This window comes from Anomaloglossus baeobatrachus, chromosome 6 (genome assembly GCF_048569485.1).
Source record: "Anomaloglossus baeobatrachus isolate aAnoBae1 chromosome 6, aAnoBae1.hap1, whole genome shotgun sequence".
Taxonomy (NCBI): domain Eukaryota; kingdom Metazoa; phylum Chordata; class Amphibia; order Anura; family Aromobatidae; genus Anomaloglossus; species Anomaloglossus baeobatrachus.
In genome coordinates this window covers 48,679,129-48,695,689 of record NC_134358.1, presented here as the reverse complement: position 1 = coordinate 48,695,689, position 16,561 = coordinate 48,679,129, and the positions used below count along the sequence as shown (strand labels likewise).

General features: G+C 47.6%; 1 protein-coding gene across 1 annotated transcript in view; it reads right to left on the bottom strand.

Annotated features, from left to right (window-relative positions):
* Window positions 1-12,896: 12,896 nt before the first annotated feature.
* SNTB1 (syntrophin beta 1) overlaps window positions 12,897-16,561 on the bottom strand; it is a 230,715-nt gene continuing 227,050 nt past the window's right edge. The window contains exons 6-7 of the mRNA XM_075352904.1: window positions 16,162-16,352; window positions 12,897-15,015 (exon numbers count right to left, since the gene is read on the bottom strand). Coding sequence (XP_075209019.1) covers window positions 14,923-15,015; window positions 16,162-16,352 — 284 coding nt within the window. The 3' untranslated portion in view covers window positions 12,897-14,922. The remainder of the gene's footprint in view (window positions 15,016-16,161; window positions 16,353-16,561) is intronic.

The following is a 16,561-nucleotide window of genomic DNA, read 5'->3' as shown; positions in this document are numbered from 1 at the left end:
TCGGCTGATTGCATGTCCTGTGGTGGCCAGATATGAACAATGTGCTGCGTAAACCAGCACAGCGTCATTCAGTATAGTGGCCGTTCTTGGGTACTGGTGAGCTCGGATCACATTCACTGAGCTGCAGCACTGAAAAATGAACAATATGGTGGGAAAAACTATAACTTTAGCTGCCCGAAACGCTGGGCAGGCAAGAACAATGCATGCGTGACACCGTGGAGCCCTCCAGAGGGGTCGCCCTTACTCCATGCAGATGCCATACTAAAGTGGTGTTAAGAGGGGGCCCCCATACACTTGTTTGTGATGGTGTGGAGGTGGCCTATCTACACTCCCCAACCCTCCCTATGCAGCGTCTATGTGTGAGAGAAAACAGTGTTACTTTTTGTACATGTCTGAAGGTTGGAATGTAATACTAAAATCTGAGCTATAGATTACACGAGTTCAGTTAGTGACGCTGGCTCAATGAGAGAACGTCTGTGTAGTCATTGTCTGATTCATTAATATCGGCACTGATATACAGCTAATACGGCACCGTCTCTGGATACCCTGTATGAAGATACCATTAGCTATCTTTACCCAAAAATCTCTACCTTGACAATGGGACCCTGGCTCTTCTAGTTATGTCCAGGTACAGAGCCATGCTGCTCCAGTGCCATACACTCGGTACATTACGTACTGCACCAAGCTGATTGATAGGACTGCACAGTGTCTGCCCCCCATGGATCTGATACTTTGTGCCAATTGGCTGGGTGCAGGACCAGATGTCCAAAGTGTCGGACTCCTAACAATCTGATATCCAAGGTCCTACACTCTGCACTCCCACTTAGCAGAACAAGATGTACAGAGTGTTGTCGTCTTGTCTCACACAACAGCGTGGTTTAAAGGGAACTTGTCACCAGCTTTTTACCCTATAAGCTGCGGCTACCATCAGTGGGCTCTTATATACAGTATATTAACATGCTGTATATAATAGCCCAGGCCGCTGTGTAGAACATAAAACACTTTATAATACTCACCTAAACCAGTCGCTGCAGTGGATGTGGCTCAAATTGGCATCTTCGTCCTCCAGTGCCGGCGTCTCCTCTTTCGGCCATCTTCGTCCTCCTTCTGAAGCCGCGGTGCATGATTATTTATTATTATAGGGCCATTTATTCCATGGCACTTTACAAGTGAAAGAGGGTATACGTACAACAATCATTAACCGTACAAAACAGACTGGTTTGGAGGAGAGAGGACCCTGCCTGCAAGGGCTCACAGTCTACAGGGAATGGGTGATGGTACAATAGGTGAGGACAGAGCTGGTTGCGCAGTGGTCTACTGGAGTGAGGGCTATTGTAGGTTGTAGGCTTGTTGGAAGAGGTGGGTCTTGAGGTTCCTCTGGAAGCTTTCCACGGTAGGGGAGAGTCTGATATGCTGAGGTAGAGCGTTCCAGAGTATGGGGGAGGCACGGGATGTGTCCTATGTCATCATACACACTCGCCGGTCCTGCACAGGCGCACTACAATACTTTGATCTACCCTGCTCAGGGCAGATCAAAGGGCACCTGCGCAGGACCTCAAGTGTGGATGACGTTGGACGCGTCATGCACCGCAGCTTCAGAAGGATGACCGAGGTGGTGACAATTATGGCCGAAAGAGGCGGCGCTGGCACCAGAGGACGAAGACTCTCATTTGATCCACATCCACTGTAGCGACCGGTTTAGGTAAGTATTATAAAGTGTTTTATGTTCTACACAGCGGCCTGGGCTCTTATATACAGCATGTTGGAGTGGTGGCCGCAGCTTATAGGGCAAAAAACTGGTGACTGTTTCCCTTTTAACCCCTTTCCTCCTTCCTTCCACACATCGATCTATCAACTTAAGCATGCATTGTGGCTTGATCTATGCTCCTACAGTAGTTGGAAAAGAAAATTGACAGGGCAATGATGAGCACTCGTAGGTTATATGATATAATAAAACTGTCAGCAGCTCACATTATGAAGTTGTGCGCCCCCGCACAACCCCAGCTAAAAGCTGAAAGTTTCCTATGTAAGGAATACAGCTGTCCACTTTCACCGCTGTGATTGCAGTGCGCTCAGCCCGGACCCTCCCTTTCTTTCTCCTTTTAGCGCTCCTATAGACTGTTCCTTTTTTTTTTTTTTTCTTTTTTATTCCCTACAGTAGTGGGGACTTACATAACTATCCCAGGTGAGTGTTTCCCTGAAATCCGTTTACTCTGGTACCACCACAATAAAACCCTTTTTGCGCCCTTTGGGCTCTTCCAGCAAACTATAAACATAATGATTGTGATGCAAGTCTGCAAACTTGGACAACCTCTTTTAATGTTCCTATCAAAATAAAAACCTAGTAACCCTTAACCTGTCACACAGCACAACCCTTTACCTGATGCATAGCTATGTTAATATAATCTTTCAAGTTTGTGTTGTGACAGGTTCAGAACCAATAACACTTCAAGGATGCATCAGCAGAATCCTCATCAGTACTGAAACACATTACATTCCTTTATAAGTACAGAAATACATCACCAGGACCACCATATCTACATGAATTCAGCACCAGAACCACCATTAGTACATCTAATATATAAAGCTGAATGTGTGTGTGTGTATTTATGTATGTATGTCCAGGATTGGCATCTGCACCGTCACAGCTACAGCCACAAAATTTTGCACACTCACACTTCTGGACCCTGAGAGCGTCATAGGCTGTTTAGAGGGGAAATTTTAACCCCGCGCTTTACAGTTAGTCACCAAAAAACCTGCCTCCATTAAAGCGAATGGAGCTGGGAGCCACAGTGCAGCCAGAACTTCAGAAGAATGCACAGCCACGCCCTTAAATGGAATCTTGGCGTGTCACAATGCAGCCAGGGAAAGAGGCAGACACAAAGAGACAGACTGACAGGGAAAGAGAGAGACAGGTTAAGAGACAGACACCGGGAAAGAAAGGGAGAGACAGACAGGGTAAGAGACAGACAGGGAAAGTGACCGACAGGGAGAGAGATTGAGACAGATTGAGAAAGTCAGAGACAGACAGGGAAAGAGAGACACAGAGATATATACAGAGGGAGAGACAGACATAATTACATTTATATCTATTTGTTTTGTGGTTTTTGTGTGCACAATACATTTTTGTTAATACATTCTATTTTGTTAACAGCAGTTATTAACCCGGGCGAAGCCGGGTAGTACAGCTAGTGGTATATAAATTGTCAGGTCACCCCAATATACATTTGTATCACATGAATCTACAACTGATTCTCATCAGTCATTATCAAACTGCGGACGATACAGGCACCCCAGTACTAATGATAATTGATCAATATCTCAAATAAATCTTAACATTCAGGTACCTTATTCATTATCATGATGACTTTCTTCAGCGCTCTATTGGGAGACCCAGACGATTGGGGTATAGCTACTGCCTCCGGAGGCCACACAAAGCACTACACTAAAAAGTGCAAGGCCCCTCCCCTTCTGGCTATACCCCCCCGTGGTATCACGGGTTCTCCAGTTTTCAAGCTTTGTGCGAAGGAGGTCAGACATCCATGCATAGCTCCACAGATTTTAGTCAGCAGTAGCTGCTGACTATTTCGGATGGAAGAAAAGAGGGCCCATATAGGGCTCCCAGCATGCTCCCTTCTCACCCGTTGATGGTGTTGTAAGGTTGAGGTACCTATTGCTGGTACGGAGGCTGGAGCCCACATGCTGCTTTCCTTCCACATCCCCCTGGGGGGCTCTGAGGAAGTGGGATCCTGCCGGCCTCAAAGCTCTGACGCCGGGCTCCATCCACAGACCCATTTGAACCTGCTTGATACGGAGCTGGAGTACCGTTCAGGGACATGGCCCTGCACCATTACAGGTACTCTGTGTCCCCGGACACACAGACACAGCACACTCCAGACTTGCTGGGTGTGCTAGTGCGCCGGGGACAGTAAAGGGTTACAGTCACTGCAGCTTTGCTGAGTGACTTTGTGTATTGGGAACTACCGCGCCGGACGCTCCGGGAGCGGCGGCGCGGCTGGGACTTGTAGTTCGCCGGGGACTGGGCGCCGACCGCGCTTTTACGGCGGCGGCGCTTATAAATCCAGTCCCCGGCTTCTGCGGCCTAGTGCCGCTTCGTTCCCGCCCCCTCCCTGTCACTCAGGGAAGGGGACAGGCGCTGAGCAATCAGCAGCGCCGAGGGCTGGAGCTTTATTTACATGCTCCAGCCCTCTCACTGCACACTGTCGGACGCCGGATTCCCGCTCTGACTTGGGGCACGCCCACGGCCCGCCCCTCCTCACACGAGCTGGGGAAGACGCCGGCAGCCATTACTGCAGTCCGAGCTCGGACTTTCGGCAACCAGGCAGGACGGTGGCGACCATACACCCGCTTATAGGCGGGCGGTAAGCGGCACACATAGTGCTGACCCCAATATATACTGCAGTGTGTACATGTGTATTTTAACTGCATAGGTCGCTATATGCCTGCTTGGAGAGCGACACATCAGCAGCAGGAAAGCAGGTGTGCTAAGGCACAGGCTTTCTAGGCTGCTTGTATTGCACGTACTGAAGTGTTCATTTGTATTTATGCTTGTATGCTATACATTGCACTGTACAGTCGCTAGTCTTAGCTATATTCTCCTGGAATGGCTAGACTACAGCAGCAGAAAACCAAGGGTGCTGGGGCACAGGTTTTTTTCTATGCTGCTTGTATTGCATGGGCTGCAGTGTGCATTTGTACTTGTGCTTGTATGCTATACATTGCACTGTATGGTCACTCTTCTGGGCTATATTCCCCTAGATGACTAGTCTACAGCAGCAGAAGAGCAGAGGTGCCAGGGCACAGGCCTCTATGCTGCTTGTATTGCTTGTGCTGCAGTGTTCATTTGTACTTTATGCTTGTATGCTATACATTGCACTGTACGGTCACCAATCTTGGCTATATACTTCTAGATGGCTAGTCGGCAGCGGCAAAAAAGCAACACAGATTTTCAGTGCTGTTTTTACTACATGGGATGCCGTTCATGACACCGTCCCATTGTGTGCATGCTCCCCTGTAGCACTTCGTCTGCCGGGGTCTCTAGCACTTCGTCTGCCGGGGTCTCTACTAGTCGTGGCCAAAGAAACCACCTGTCATCCCTGTCCAAGGACAGGGACGGAGTTGCAGTTTCGACAGATATATTGTCATAAGATAGAGATTTGCAGTCCAGACAGGCCATGGGCAATCTTCCTGACCAACCTCATTTGGAACGGGGGGGTCCCAGGAGGACTCTCTGTATGATAAGGCAGCTCTCCAGGACTTTGATCCTGACATCGCTATCGATCCGGATACACCGGATGGTAACGCCATACGGAATGATCCTATAGCGTCCATCAATGGAAGGTTGGATCTTTCTCCCTCAGCTCCCCCAGTGGAGGAGTCAGCTTCACAGCAGGAGAAGTCCCTTTTCAGTATCTCAAACGGATATTGAGTTTTTTTCTGGCCACGCTGACTTCAGAGAAGCAGTCCAGAAACACCACGCTTACCAGATAAGCGTCTTCTCCAAACGTTTTTAAGATACACGTTATCCCTTTTCCCCTGACGTGGTCAAGCGCTGGACCTAGGGTCCAAAGGTGGATTCTCCAATCTCCAGGCTTGCGTCTAGAGCCATAGTTGCACTGGAGATGGGGCTTCAATTAAAGATGCCATTCACAGACAGATGGACTCTGGTTGAAATCTGTCTAGGAGGCTATCGGCGTGCCGGTTGCTCCGGCATTCACAGCCGTATAGGCAACCTAACCTTTTCAGCTGTTCTTGCGCAGCTGGCCTTGAGCACATGTACATCTGTACCGCAGAGGCGTCCGTAACCCCGTAATGTCTGCACTGCGACTTACCCTATTAATGCTGTTCTAAAAGTACAGTCGAGGTTTCGGTCCTTCCCAAGCTCGGGCAGGTCCCAATTGTCCTCGTGCAAAAGGGCTACAAAACCTCAGACGGGCTCAGATTCCGGCCGGGCTCAATCACGCCCAAGGAAGGCAGTCGGAGGAACCGCTACCAAGGCGGTCTCCTCATGTCTCTCAGCTCTCTCTCTCTCTCTCTCTCCGCATCCGCGGTTGATGGCAGACTCCCCCGCCTTTGGCGACATTTAGCTGCCACAGGTCACAGACCGGTGGGTGACGGACATTGTGCTCACGTGCACAGGACAGTGTTCTGTTCTCGTCCTCCGACTCCATCCTTCAGAACGGCCCCACCTCCCCTCCGAGCAGATGCCCTGCTGCAGGCGGTAGACGCTCTAAGAGCAGAAGGAGTGGTGATCCCTGTCCCCCCTCAGGAACGAGGGCGAGGGTTTGTACTCCAATCTCTTTGTGGCTCCAAAAAAGGACGGCTCCTTCCGTCCTGTTCTGGACCTAAAACTGCTCAACAAGCATGCGAACGCCAGGCGGTTCCGGATGGAATCCCTCCGATCCGTCATTACTTCAATGTCTCGAGGAGATTTCCTTGCCTCAACAGACATCAAAGATGCCTATCTCCACGTGCCAATTGCTACGGAGCACCAACGTTTTCTACGTTTTGTGATAGGAGACGACCATCTTCAGTTCGTAGCCCTGCCATTCGGTCTGGCGACAGCCCCACGGGTGTTCACCAAGGTCATGGCAGCAGTGGTAGCAGTCTTGCACTCTCAGGGACACCCGGTGATCCCTTACTTGGACGATCTACTCGTCAAAGCACCCTCTCAAGAGGCATGACAACGCAGCCTGAATGTTACGCTGGAGACTCTCCAGACTTTCGGGTGGATCATCAATTTGGCAAGGTCAAATCTGTCACCGACTCAATCACTAACGTATCTCGGCATGGAGTTTCACACTCTATCAGCGATAGTGAAGCTTCCGCTGAACAAGCAGCGTTCACTGCAAACAGAGGTGCAGTCTCTCCTTCAAGGCCAGTCGCACCCCTTAAGGCGCCTCATGCACTTCCTAGGGAAGATGGTGGCAGCCATGGTGGCAGTTCCCTTTGCGCAGTTTCATCTGCGCCAACTGCAAGGGGACATTCTCCGCCAATGGGACGGGCAGTTAACCTCCCTGGACAGGAAAGTCTCCCTTTCCCAGACGGCCAAGGACTCTTTGCAATGGTGGCTTATTCCCACCTCATTGTCACAGTGAAGATCCTTCCTACCCCCATCCTGGGCAGTGGTCACGACAGATATGAGTCTGTCAGGGTGGGGAGCAGTTTGTCTCCGCCACAGGGCTCAGGGGACGTGGACTCAGCAGGAGTCCACCCTTCAGATCAATGTTCTGGAAATCGGGGCAGGGTATCTTACCCTACTAGCTTTCCAGCAGTGGCTAGAAAGAGAGCAGATCCGAATCCACTCGGACAACTCCACAGCGGTGGCATACATCAACCACCAAGGAGGGACGCGCAGTCGGCAAGCCTTCCAGGAAGTCCGGCGAATCCTCATGTGGGTGGAGGACACAGCATCCGCCATATCCGCAGTTCACATCCCGGGCGTAGAAAACTGGGAAGCAGACTTCCTCAGTCGCCAGGGTATGGATGCAGGGGAATGGTCCCTTCACCCGGACGTGTTTCAGGAAATCTGTCGCCGCTGGGGGGTGCCGGACGTCGACCTAATGGCGTCTCGGCACAACAACAAGGTCCCGGCATTTATGGCACGATCGCGCGATCACAGAGCTCTGGCGGCAGACGCCTTAGTGCAAGATTGGTCGCAGTTCCGGCTCACATATGTGTTTCCACCTCTGGCACTCTTGCCCAGAGTACTGCGCAAAAAAATCAGATCCGATTGCAGCCGCGTCATACTCGTCGCCCCAGACTGGCCGAGGAGATCGTGGTACCCGGATCTGTGGCATCTCACGGTCGGCCGACCGTGGTCACTACCGGGCCGGCCAGACTTACTGTCCCAAGGGCCGTTTTTCCATCGGAATTCTGCGGCCCTGAACCTGACTGTGTGGCCATTGAGTCCTGGATCCTAGCGTCTTCAGGATTATCCCAAGGGGTCGTTGCCACCATGAAACAGGCTAGGAAGTCCACCTCTGCTACGATCTACCACAGAACGTGGAAGACTTTCTTAACCTGGTGCTCGGCTCAGGGAGTGTCTCCCTGGCCATTTGCATTGCCTACTTTTCTTTCCTTCCTGCAATCGGGGTTAGAAAAGGGCTTGTCGCTCGGCTCCCTTAAGGGGGAAGTCTCGGCACTATCCGTGTTTTTTTTTCAGAAGCGTCTAGCACTTCTTTCTAAGGTGCGCACGTTCCTACAGGGGGTCTGTCATATCGTACCCCCGTACAAGCGGCCGTTAGATCCATGGGATCTCAACAGGGTATTAGTTGCTCTCCAGAAGCCGCCTTTCGAGCCTCTGAAGGAAGTTTCCTTCCTCGCCTGTCACAGAAGGTGGCGTTTCTCGTTGCGATCATATCGCTTCGGCGAGTGTCTGAGCTGGCAGCTCTGTCATCCAAGGCTCTCTTCCTGGTGTTCCACCAGGACAAGGTAGTGCTGCGCCCCATTCCGGAGTTTCTCCCTAAGGTCGTATCCTCATTTCATCTTAATCAGGATATATCCTTGCCTTCCTTTTGTCCTCATCCGGTTCACCGGTATGAACAGGACTTACGTTTGTTAGATCTGGTGAGAGCACTCAGAATCTACATTTCCCGCACGGCGCCCATGCGCCGTTCCGATGCACTTTTTGTCCTTGTCGCTTGTCCGCGCAAGGGGTTGCAGGCTTCTAAAGCCACCCTGGCTCGATGGATCAAAGAACCAATTCTTGAGGCCTACCGTTCTGCGGGGCTTCCGGTTCCTTCAGGGCTAAAAGCCCACTCAACCAGAGCCGTGGGTGCGTCCTGGGCATTACGACACCAGGCTTCGGCTCAACAAGTGTGCCAGGCAGCTACCTGGTACAGTCTGCACACTTTCACCAAGCATTATCAGGTGCATACCTATGCTTCGGCGGATGCCAGCTTAGGTAGAAGAGTCCTGCAGGCGGCAGTGACACCCCCGTAGGGGGGGGCTGTTTTGCAGCCCTAACATGAGGTATTTCTTTACCCACCCAGGGACAGCTTTTGGACGTCCCAATCGTCTGGGTCTCCCAATAGAGCGCTGAAGAAGAAGGGAATTTTGTTACTTACCGTAAATTCCTTTTCTTCTAGCTCTTATTGGGAGACCCAGCACCCGCCCTGTTGTCCTTCGGGATGTTTTTGTTGTTTGCGGGTACACATGTTGTTCATGTTGAACGGTTTTTCAGTTCTCCGATGTTACTCGGAGTTAATTTGTTTAAACCAGTTATTGGCTTTCCTCCTTCTTGCTTTGGCACTAAAACTGGAGAACCCGTGATACCACGGGGGGGTATAGCCAGAAGGGGAGGGGCCTTGCACTTTTTAGTGTAGTGCTTTGTGTGGCCTCCGGAGGCAGTAGCTATACCCCAATCGTCTGGGTCTCCCAATAAGAGCTAGAAGAAAAGGAATTTACGGTAACAAAATTCCCTTCTTTTATAGCACAGCTCGTCTCTGCAGACTTCAATCTTCTCAAGTCTTCTACACCTTCTATAGCACACACCGACATGATGCCTTTTAAAATGTTGCGATTTATAATGGTACTGAATGACGTTCCTATGGTGTGCTCCTGAATAAATAAATGAAACCTACTGTTCTCTCCACACTGTCGCCCTTATGGTACATGCCTTTCACCCTGCCCTCTCTTTTCATACTGGGACACCCTCTTCACTGTCTCTCGTATACTGCCCAGTCTCTATATTGTACTCACCCTACCTCCCCCTTGCTTTACATACTGTTCACTCCTTGCAGTACCTTCACACTTGGCCATCCATGCTGCCCCTCACATTTTTTTCCCCTATATGGTCTCCTCACACTATTAGTCTCTTCACACACCCCCTCCAGTCACCATACTGTCTCCTCACACATTCTCACTCCCAACTACAATAAAGTCTTTGGTTTCTGAGCTCCATTTGAGCACTTACAACCCTTGGCGATGGAGAGTGATGTCAGAAGACCTGGTCACGCTGCTATCATCACCATGACCCAGACGTGTCGATTGTTAGGGCATTAAATTGTACTCCTGTCTGAAAGATTTGGAATTTATTGCTCGGAGCCAGTGTGTTACACCTTCTCCGAGCCGGATGTCAGCCTGACAGTTGGCTCAGAAGTGCCAAATCCCTCTACGGGGGTGGAAAAATGCAGCCACCGGGGAGACCCTTGGACCGCCGCATCAGGCACCCCTCGTGCTGGTTGCTCCAAGGGCCAATGCCTCCATTGCACTTCCTAGATATGCCCCTGGGATTTGGTCAGGATTTATGGTGTCCCCAATAGTGAGAAATGCAGGCAGATACTTACCCATCATTTTAATACCATCAGGGAGGCGGCTGGCTCCAGAGTTATCCTACAGCAGAACAATGACCCTAAACATCCAGCCAATGTCATTAAGAAGTATCTTCAGCATAAAGAACAAGGAGCCTTGGAAGTGATAACCCGGCCACATAGAACCCTGATCTCACATAATCTCATCTGACTGGGATTATAAGAGACGGATTTACACAAGCCTCATCCACAGAAGATCTGGGGTCAGTTCTCCAAGATGTTTGGAACAACCTTCCCGCCAAGTTCCTTCAAAAGCTGTGCAAGTGAAAAGTGTAGATTCGTCTTTTGTTCATTCACTTTGTATTTTAATTGATAAATAAACCCCTTTCCAAACCATGAACACCAGGAACGTCTGAATATTTTCCCCTTTTAATCTGTGTGTTAACGGATTTGTATTTAGTTGACTGTTTTAATTGTTGCGGTGCCCTTTAAGAGCAATGACCCTGAAGTATAAGTACCTGTCTACTCATGCTCTAGTGTCCAAGTACAGCCTACGTGGCCATAAAGATCATTTCTATTCAGCTATTCTATGTGTCGGCTGGAACTTGTGGACCGTATGATTATATAATCCTTTGTGTATGGCAGGCAGACCAAGGTTGAGAAAAATCAAAGTTTCCCGCAGCAATGGCTGCAATTACAGCATTTCAGGAGCTCTCTGTGTAAAGTGCGGGAAATGTACGGAGCGTAATTGACACACCGGGACGATGTTCATTTTTGTACTTTTTTATTTACAATAATTGTCGGCAAGAAAAAGTGTTTTATCAATAAAATTACAACCAAAGATTCAGATAAAAAGCTTCATAGCAATAAAATCTACTAAAATAATTAGCTGAATTTTTATCTTTTGAAGAAAAGTACCAATATGTTGTATCCTGTGGGTGCTGGGGTCTTATCGGGTCTCCTCCGTACAGAACGCAACAATTAAGGGAAGAAAAGGAGTTATTTCTAGACTGTACATAGATCTGGATGAAACATGGCCCCCTACTTTAAAAAAAAAATATAATAATATATATATATAATATATATATATATATATATATATATATATATATATATATTATAATATATAATATAATATATATATATATATATATTATAATATATAATATATTTTATACTATATTTTAATATATATATATATATATATATATATATATATATATATAAATTATATTATATTTATTATATTATATTATAATATATTTTGCTGGTACATATGTCATTGACTTTTCCATTGGGTTACAGCCAGTACATGGTTTACATTTGCCATTGTGGTAGTTGTCACACAGATTTTTCTATATCTGCTTAGTTAGGCTATGTGCGCACGTTGCGTAAATACATGCAGTTACGCTGCGCTTTGTAGTGCAGCGTAACTGCATGCGTCCTGCGTCCCCTGCACAGTCTATGGAGATTGTGCAGGGGCCGTGCGCACGTGGCGTTTTAGAGCGCAGCGCTTCGGCTACTGCCGAAGCGCTGCGTAAAAAGAAGTGACATGTCACTTCTTCCGTGCGCTTTGCCGGCAGCTCCTGCTCTGTCTATGGGAGGAGCTGCAGGCAGAGCGCATGGAATCGGCTTCACTACGGACATTTCTGCAGCGATTTAAAGCGCACATGTGCTCTTCAGATCGCTGCAGAAATTTCTGCAGTGAACTGTACGCAACGTGCGCACATAGCCTTAGGCATTTAAATTGGGAGTCTAAAAAAAGATCTAATATTCATTCACTATGGTGGTGGTAATGGTGGCCATATTGGGTTTTGCCCAGCTTTTAGTCACAAAGAACACAGCTGCGCATGAAAAACAGAAAATTACCAGTTTATAACGTTAGATGGCCTATGCAACATTACTTCTGGTCAATACAGTACTTAAAGGCAATATCTCACTTGCCATGAATGTGTAATATTTGTTATCTGGTGTAAATGCGCTGTCCTCCCGAATCTGTCATGGTTTTTCTTTTGTTCCTGAGCCTCTCCGTTGCTGAGATATCATCCCATCTTCTCTGCATGTAAATCTAGTCTTGTTAACTCAGTGGGCGTGGTCATCAAGTTGTCTTTGTGGGCGTATTCTTGTAGACCACACCCCCTGACTAAAAAGTCTAGCTTTAGGGGGCCATATCTCGGGAACAGAGAGGCTCAGGAATGAAAGAAAGACAGCGCCGGATTCAGGAGAACAGCTGCATTCACATCAAATTTAAACAAAGTACATATTTATAAAAGAGACAGGTCCTTTTAAATGGGAAATGAGCAGCTGTTTTGATATGTTTGCTTAGGAAAATATTGTATTTCCCTTTTAAATAATCAAGGAACATCTTTTTTTAAAATTCCATGAGGAATAACAGAGGAACAGACTTCTATGTTACCATTTCTCCATTATTAGGGTGTCTGGCCAGTTTGAGGATTTGCTTTAATTGACGAGGAATGGAAAAACTCACATTTTCAGGAGGTATAAGGTAGAGTTCTGAGGCAGACACTTTCTCAATATGTCTCTGAATAGCAATGCTAAGTCAATTTAACAGGTTTGTCACCTAGGACTACCATCTTTTTTTTTTTTTTTTGTGGGGGGGGGGGGGGTGTAATCAGCTGATGTAGCCATATTGTCTGCCATATGGTGCCTTTAAAGTGAATGGGGCTGATATGTGATGGTACCAAATTCTCGAGGACAATAGATAGTGTTAACATAGTGTTAACATTGCACGCCACAGCTTATTGGTTTCTTGGGGTGGTACTGGGGAAATGGCAAGTATACAGTATAGCACTGACTATGGCAGTCAATGACATGGGGTCACACTGGCACCATGAAAAATTGGCACCAGTTATTCTGATTAGTCAGATGATGCCTGACATAGCAGTTCAGGGCAGGAGCAGACTGCCAGGGTCATGTACCATAGATAACATACTGGGGCCCATAACTGAATGGGAATCCAGAGAGCCACCAACGGGAAATGGTAAGTGACTGCCAAGGGAAACATTTTGGAATTTTCTTTCATAAGACCCTTAGAAAAAAAAGTCTTTCCAGTGTATATAATTTAATAATTTTGGCTCTCCTCCTCATCACCATTTATACAAACTATGTTGGTTGGCAGAGGGCATTCGAGATCTGCAGGTAAACCGCCTCCCATGTTAATGATATAAGTGCCCCATGATGTGTCTCATAAACAAGATCAATCTGCAGAACTGAAGATAAATCAGTGATCGCTGGGGTCCGGCTGCTGAGATGACCCCCTACATGAAGGGAGTGGCAAGTGCAATCACTGAGCCTATCTATCTTTATAGGAATAGTGGACCCCCACCAATTATACAGCTATCGTGTGTATGGGTGATCTGTTGTTTATGGGTAACCCCTCCTACTTCTATAAGACATGATTTTAATGAGATCAGGACCCTCTGATTAAAAATGTCAGAAATGGACATAAATGAGTATTATAGCTATGATAAAATGTTGGAAAACATTTTAAAGGAGTATACTAGTTGGAAGAGGTTATCACCTATCTATGGGATAAGAGGTACGTTTGAGGTCAGTGGGGGGTACGAGTGCTATATTCCGCTTTCGCAAACAGTCCTATTGGGAATAAATGGGGCAGAGGACAAGCCTGAGCTCTGTTGCTCCATTCTATCGGGGTTTAAAGTGCCCCGTTCTGGTGATCGGGGGGGGTCCCAGTGGTTGGGCTAGCCTCTTCCAACCAGAGTCCCCTCTAAACGAGAGTGGTCCCAGCGGTTGGGCTAACCTCTTCCAACCAGAGCCTCGCCCTAAACGAGGAGGGTCCCAGCGGTTGGGCTCACCTCTTGCAAGCAGAGCCTCCCCCTAAACGAGGGTGGTCCCAGCGGTTGAGCTAACCTCTTCAAACCAGAGCCTCCCACTAAACGAGGGGGGGTCCCAGCGGTTGGGCTAACCTCTTCCAAGCAGAGCCTCCCCCTAAACGAGGGTGGTCCCAGCGGTTGAGCTAACCTCTTCCAACCAGAGCCTCCCACTAAACGAGGGGGGTCCCAGCGGTTGGGCTAACCTCTTCCAACCAGAGTCCCCCCTAAAAGAGATGACTGCAATCCATATCGCTAATCAAAAGGAAAGTAGTCTGCAAGTCAAAGGACAAAACAGGATGATGTTCTTCAGAAATCAACACGTCTGTGATGAGCTGCAATACCAGACCCTGCCTTTAAACAAGAGTGGCGCTGTTTCAGGAAGATAACAGCCATGTTTGTGTACAATTATACAACCCTAAGGCCATAAATCATTGCTTCCTCCCCTTGGTGGAGACGCCACACCCTGTTTAGGCATTGATTTGCTGCTGACAAAAATCACAGTATTTATTCCAAGACTCCTGATCTAAAGAAATGATAAGGATTATTACCATGACCCAAGGGTTCTTGCCCTTCCAAAAGATTAATAAAAACTATTATTCTGTGCTTCCGCTGGATTTCAAGATCACCTGATCCCTCCGCTCTGTAGATTCTCTCCAGTCAAGTACCTTTTTAGTAGTGAAATTCTGTTTGGAGAGTTTACTTCTTAGGAGTCCTCCGTGGAGCTGGAGTCCGGCACTATAAAGCTGGTGGATGACTAGTTCTGGAGTGAAGGTTTCTCCTGCCCCAAAATGTCCTCACGCCACTAACCCTAGTCTTGTAATCTTGGCAGAGAGGAAGGAATGGATGATGAAGACGATGGGCTTCGGACAGCACTGAAGATCCAACTGCTGCGGAGAGAAGAGATATGTTGTTAGAATGAGAAGTAGGCGGGAAGGACAGCCGGTCTCGCCTCCCCTGCCTTAGGAACGGCCTTGCATCTCCTACAGCCCTACATAATGACTGCAGAGATGGAAGCGGCTGACCGATGACATCTCACACTGGGGTTCACAGAGTCCCCACCAGATCTGTAGTGACGTTTCATGAGTTTAACTCATGGGTGACATCTGCCCTGGAAATATGAAGCTATGCGCACTCCAAGTAAGGAGTGGGATCCTTCTTACCAGAGCTCATGCCCCAACCTGGCAAGGCCAATCTTCCTTAACTAGAGCTTTCAGGTCTGGTCTACACGTAGCTTCTCTGCCTTTACTCCACTGAGCCGTCTAAGGGTCCCCACTAAACCCATGGCTTCCTCATTCAGACTTCCGACTCTACCACCAAAGCTGAGCTTGTCAATCTGTTCACTGGCCAAAATTCTTCCGAGCACCTAGACCTGGCTACTGTTTCCAGGTCCAACTATCATAACTTTCAATTAGAATTTCAATACTTCAAAATCTCTGAACAAGATAAGATCAGATTTAGGTTTACCCACTAACCCATGGCTTTCTCATTCAGACTTCCAACTCTACCACCAAAGCTGAGCTTGCCGATCTGTTCACTGGCCAAAATTCTTCCGAGCACCTAGACTTGGCTACTGTTTCCAGGTCCAACTATCATAACTTTCAATTAGAATTTCAATACTTCAAAATCTCTGAACAAGATAAGATCAGATTTAGGTTTACCCACTAACCCATGGCTTTCTCATTCAGACTTCCAACTCTACCACCAAAGCTGAGCTTGCCGATCTGTTCACTGGCCAAAATTCTTCCGAGCACCTAGACTTGGCTACTGTTTCCAGGTCCAACTATCATAACTTTCAATTAGAATTTCAATACTTCAAAATCTCTGAACAAGATAAGATCAGATTTACACCTACTGACAGCAAGCAACAAGAAGAGATCTCGGGAACGTTGAGGAACTAAAATATGCAAACTTCAGAATCTTAGATGATGTCACCACGTGTAATATGGGTGCATACACATTATAAAAATGATGTTCTGACAGTCGCTATTAGTTTTGGGGGGGTTTCTCCATACTCCGATGATCCTCATACTTACTATGTCTCCATCTTTAGCTCCAAATTCTAAAAACAGCATTTTAACTCCGTCATCTGAGGACATTTTCAGTTTTTCATACGGAAATTGTGCTAATAGCTTAGTAAAAGTACCATCCGGCGCCTGAGTGGTGATAGAGAATCCGTGCTCGTAATTTATCACCAGCCGACATTCCTGGTTTTTGTAAGAACAGGCTGAAAACAGAGAAAAAGCCGTCAAAACATGTAATTCTACCCGTGTTGTATTATTTTTGGCTAAAAAGGATGCGCTAGGGCTTATTTTCAGGGAATGTCACATTTTATATTGCATCGCCCGGTAATGAAAAATGAATATTCACCTCTTCCCTGCCTATAATCGCACCCATCCCTCTACAGTGGCATCAGTGATTCAGTCAGACTGTGGC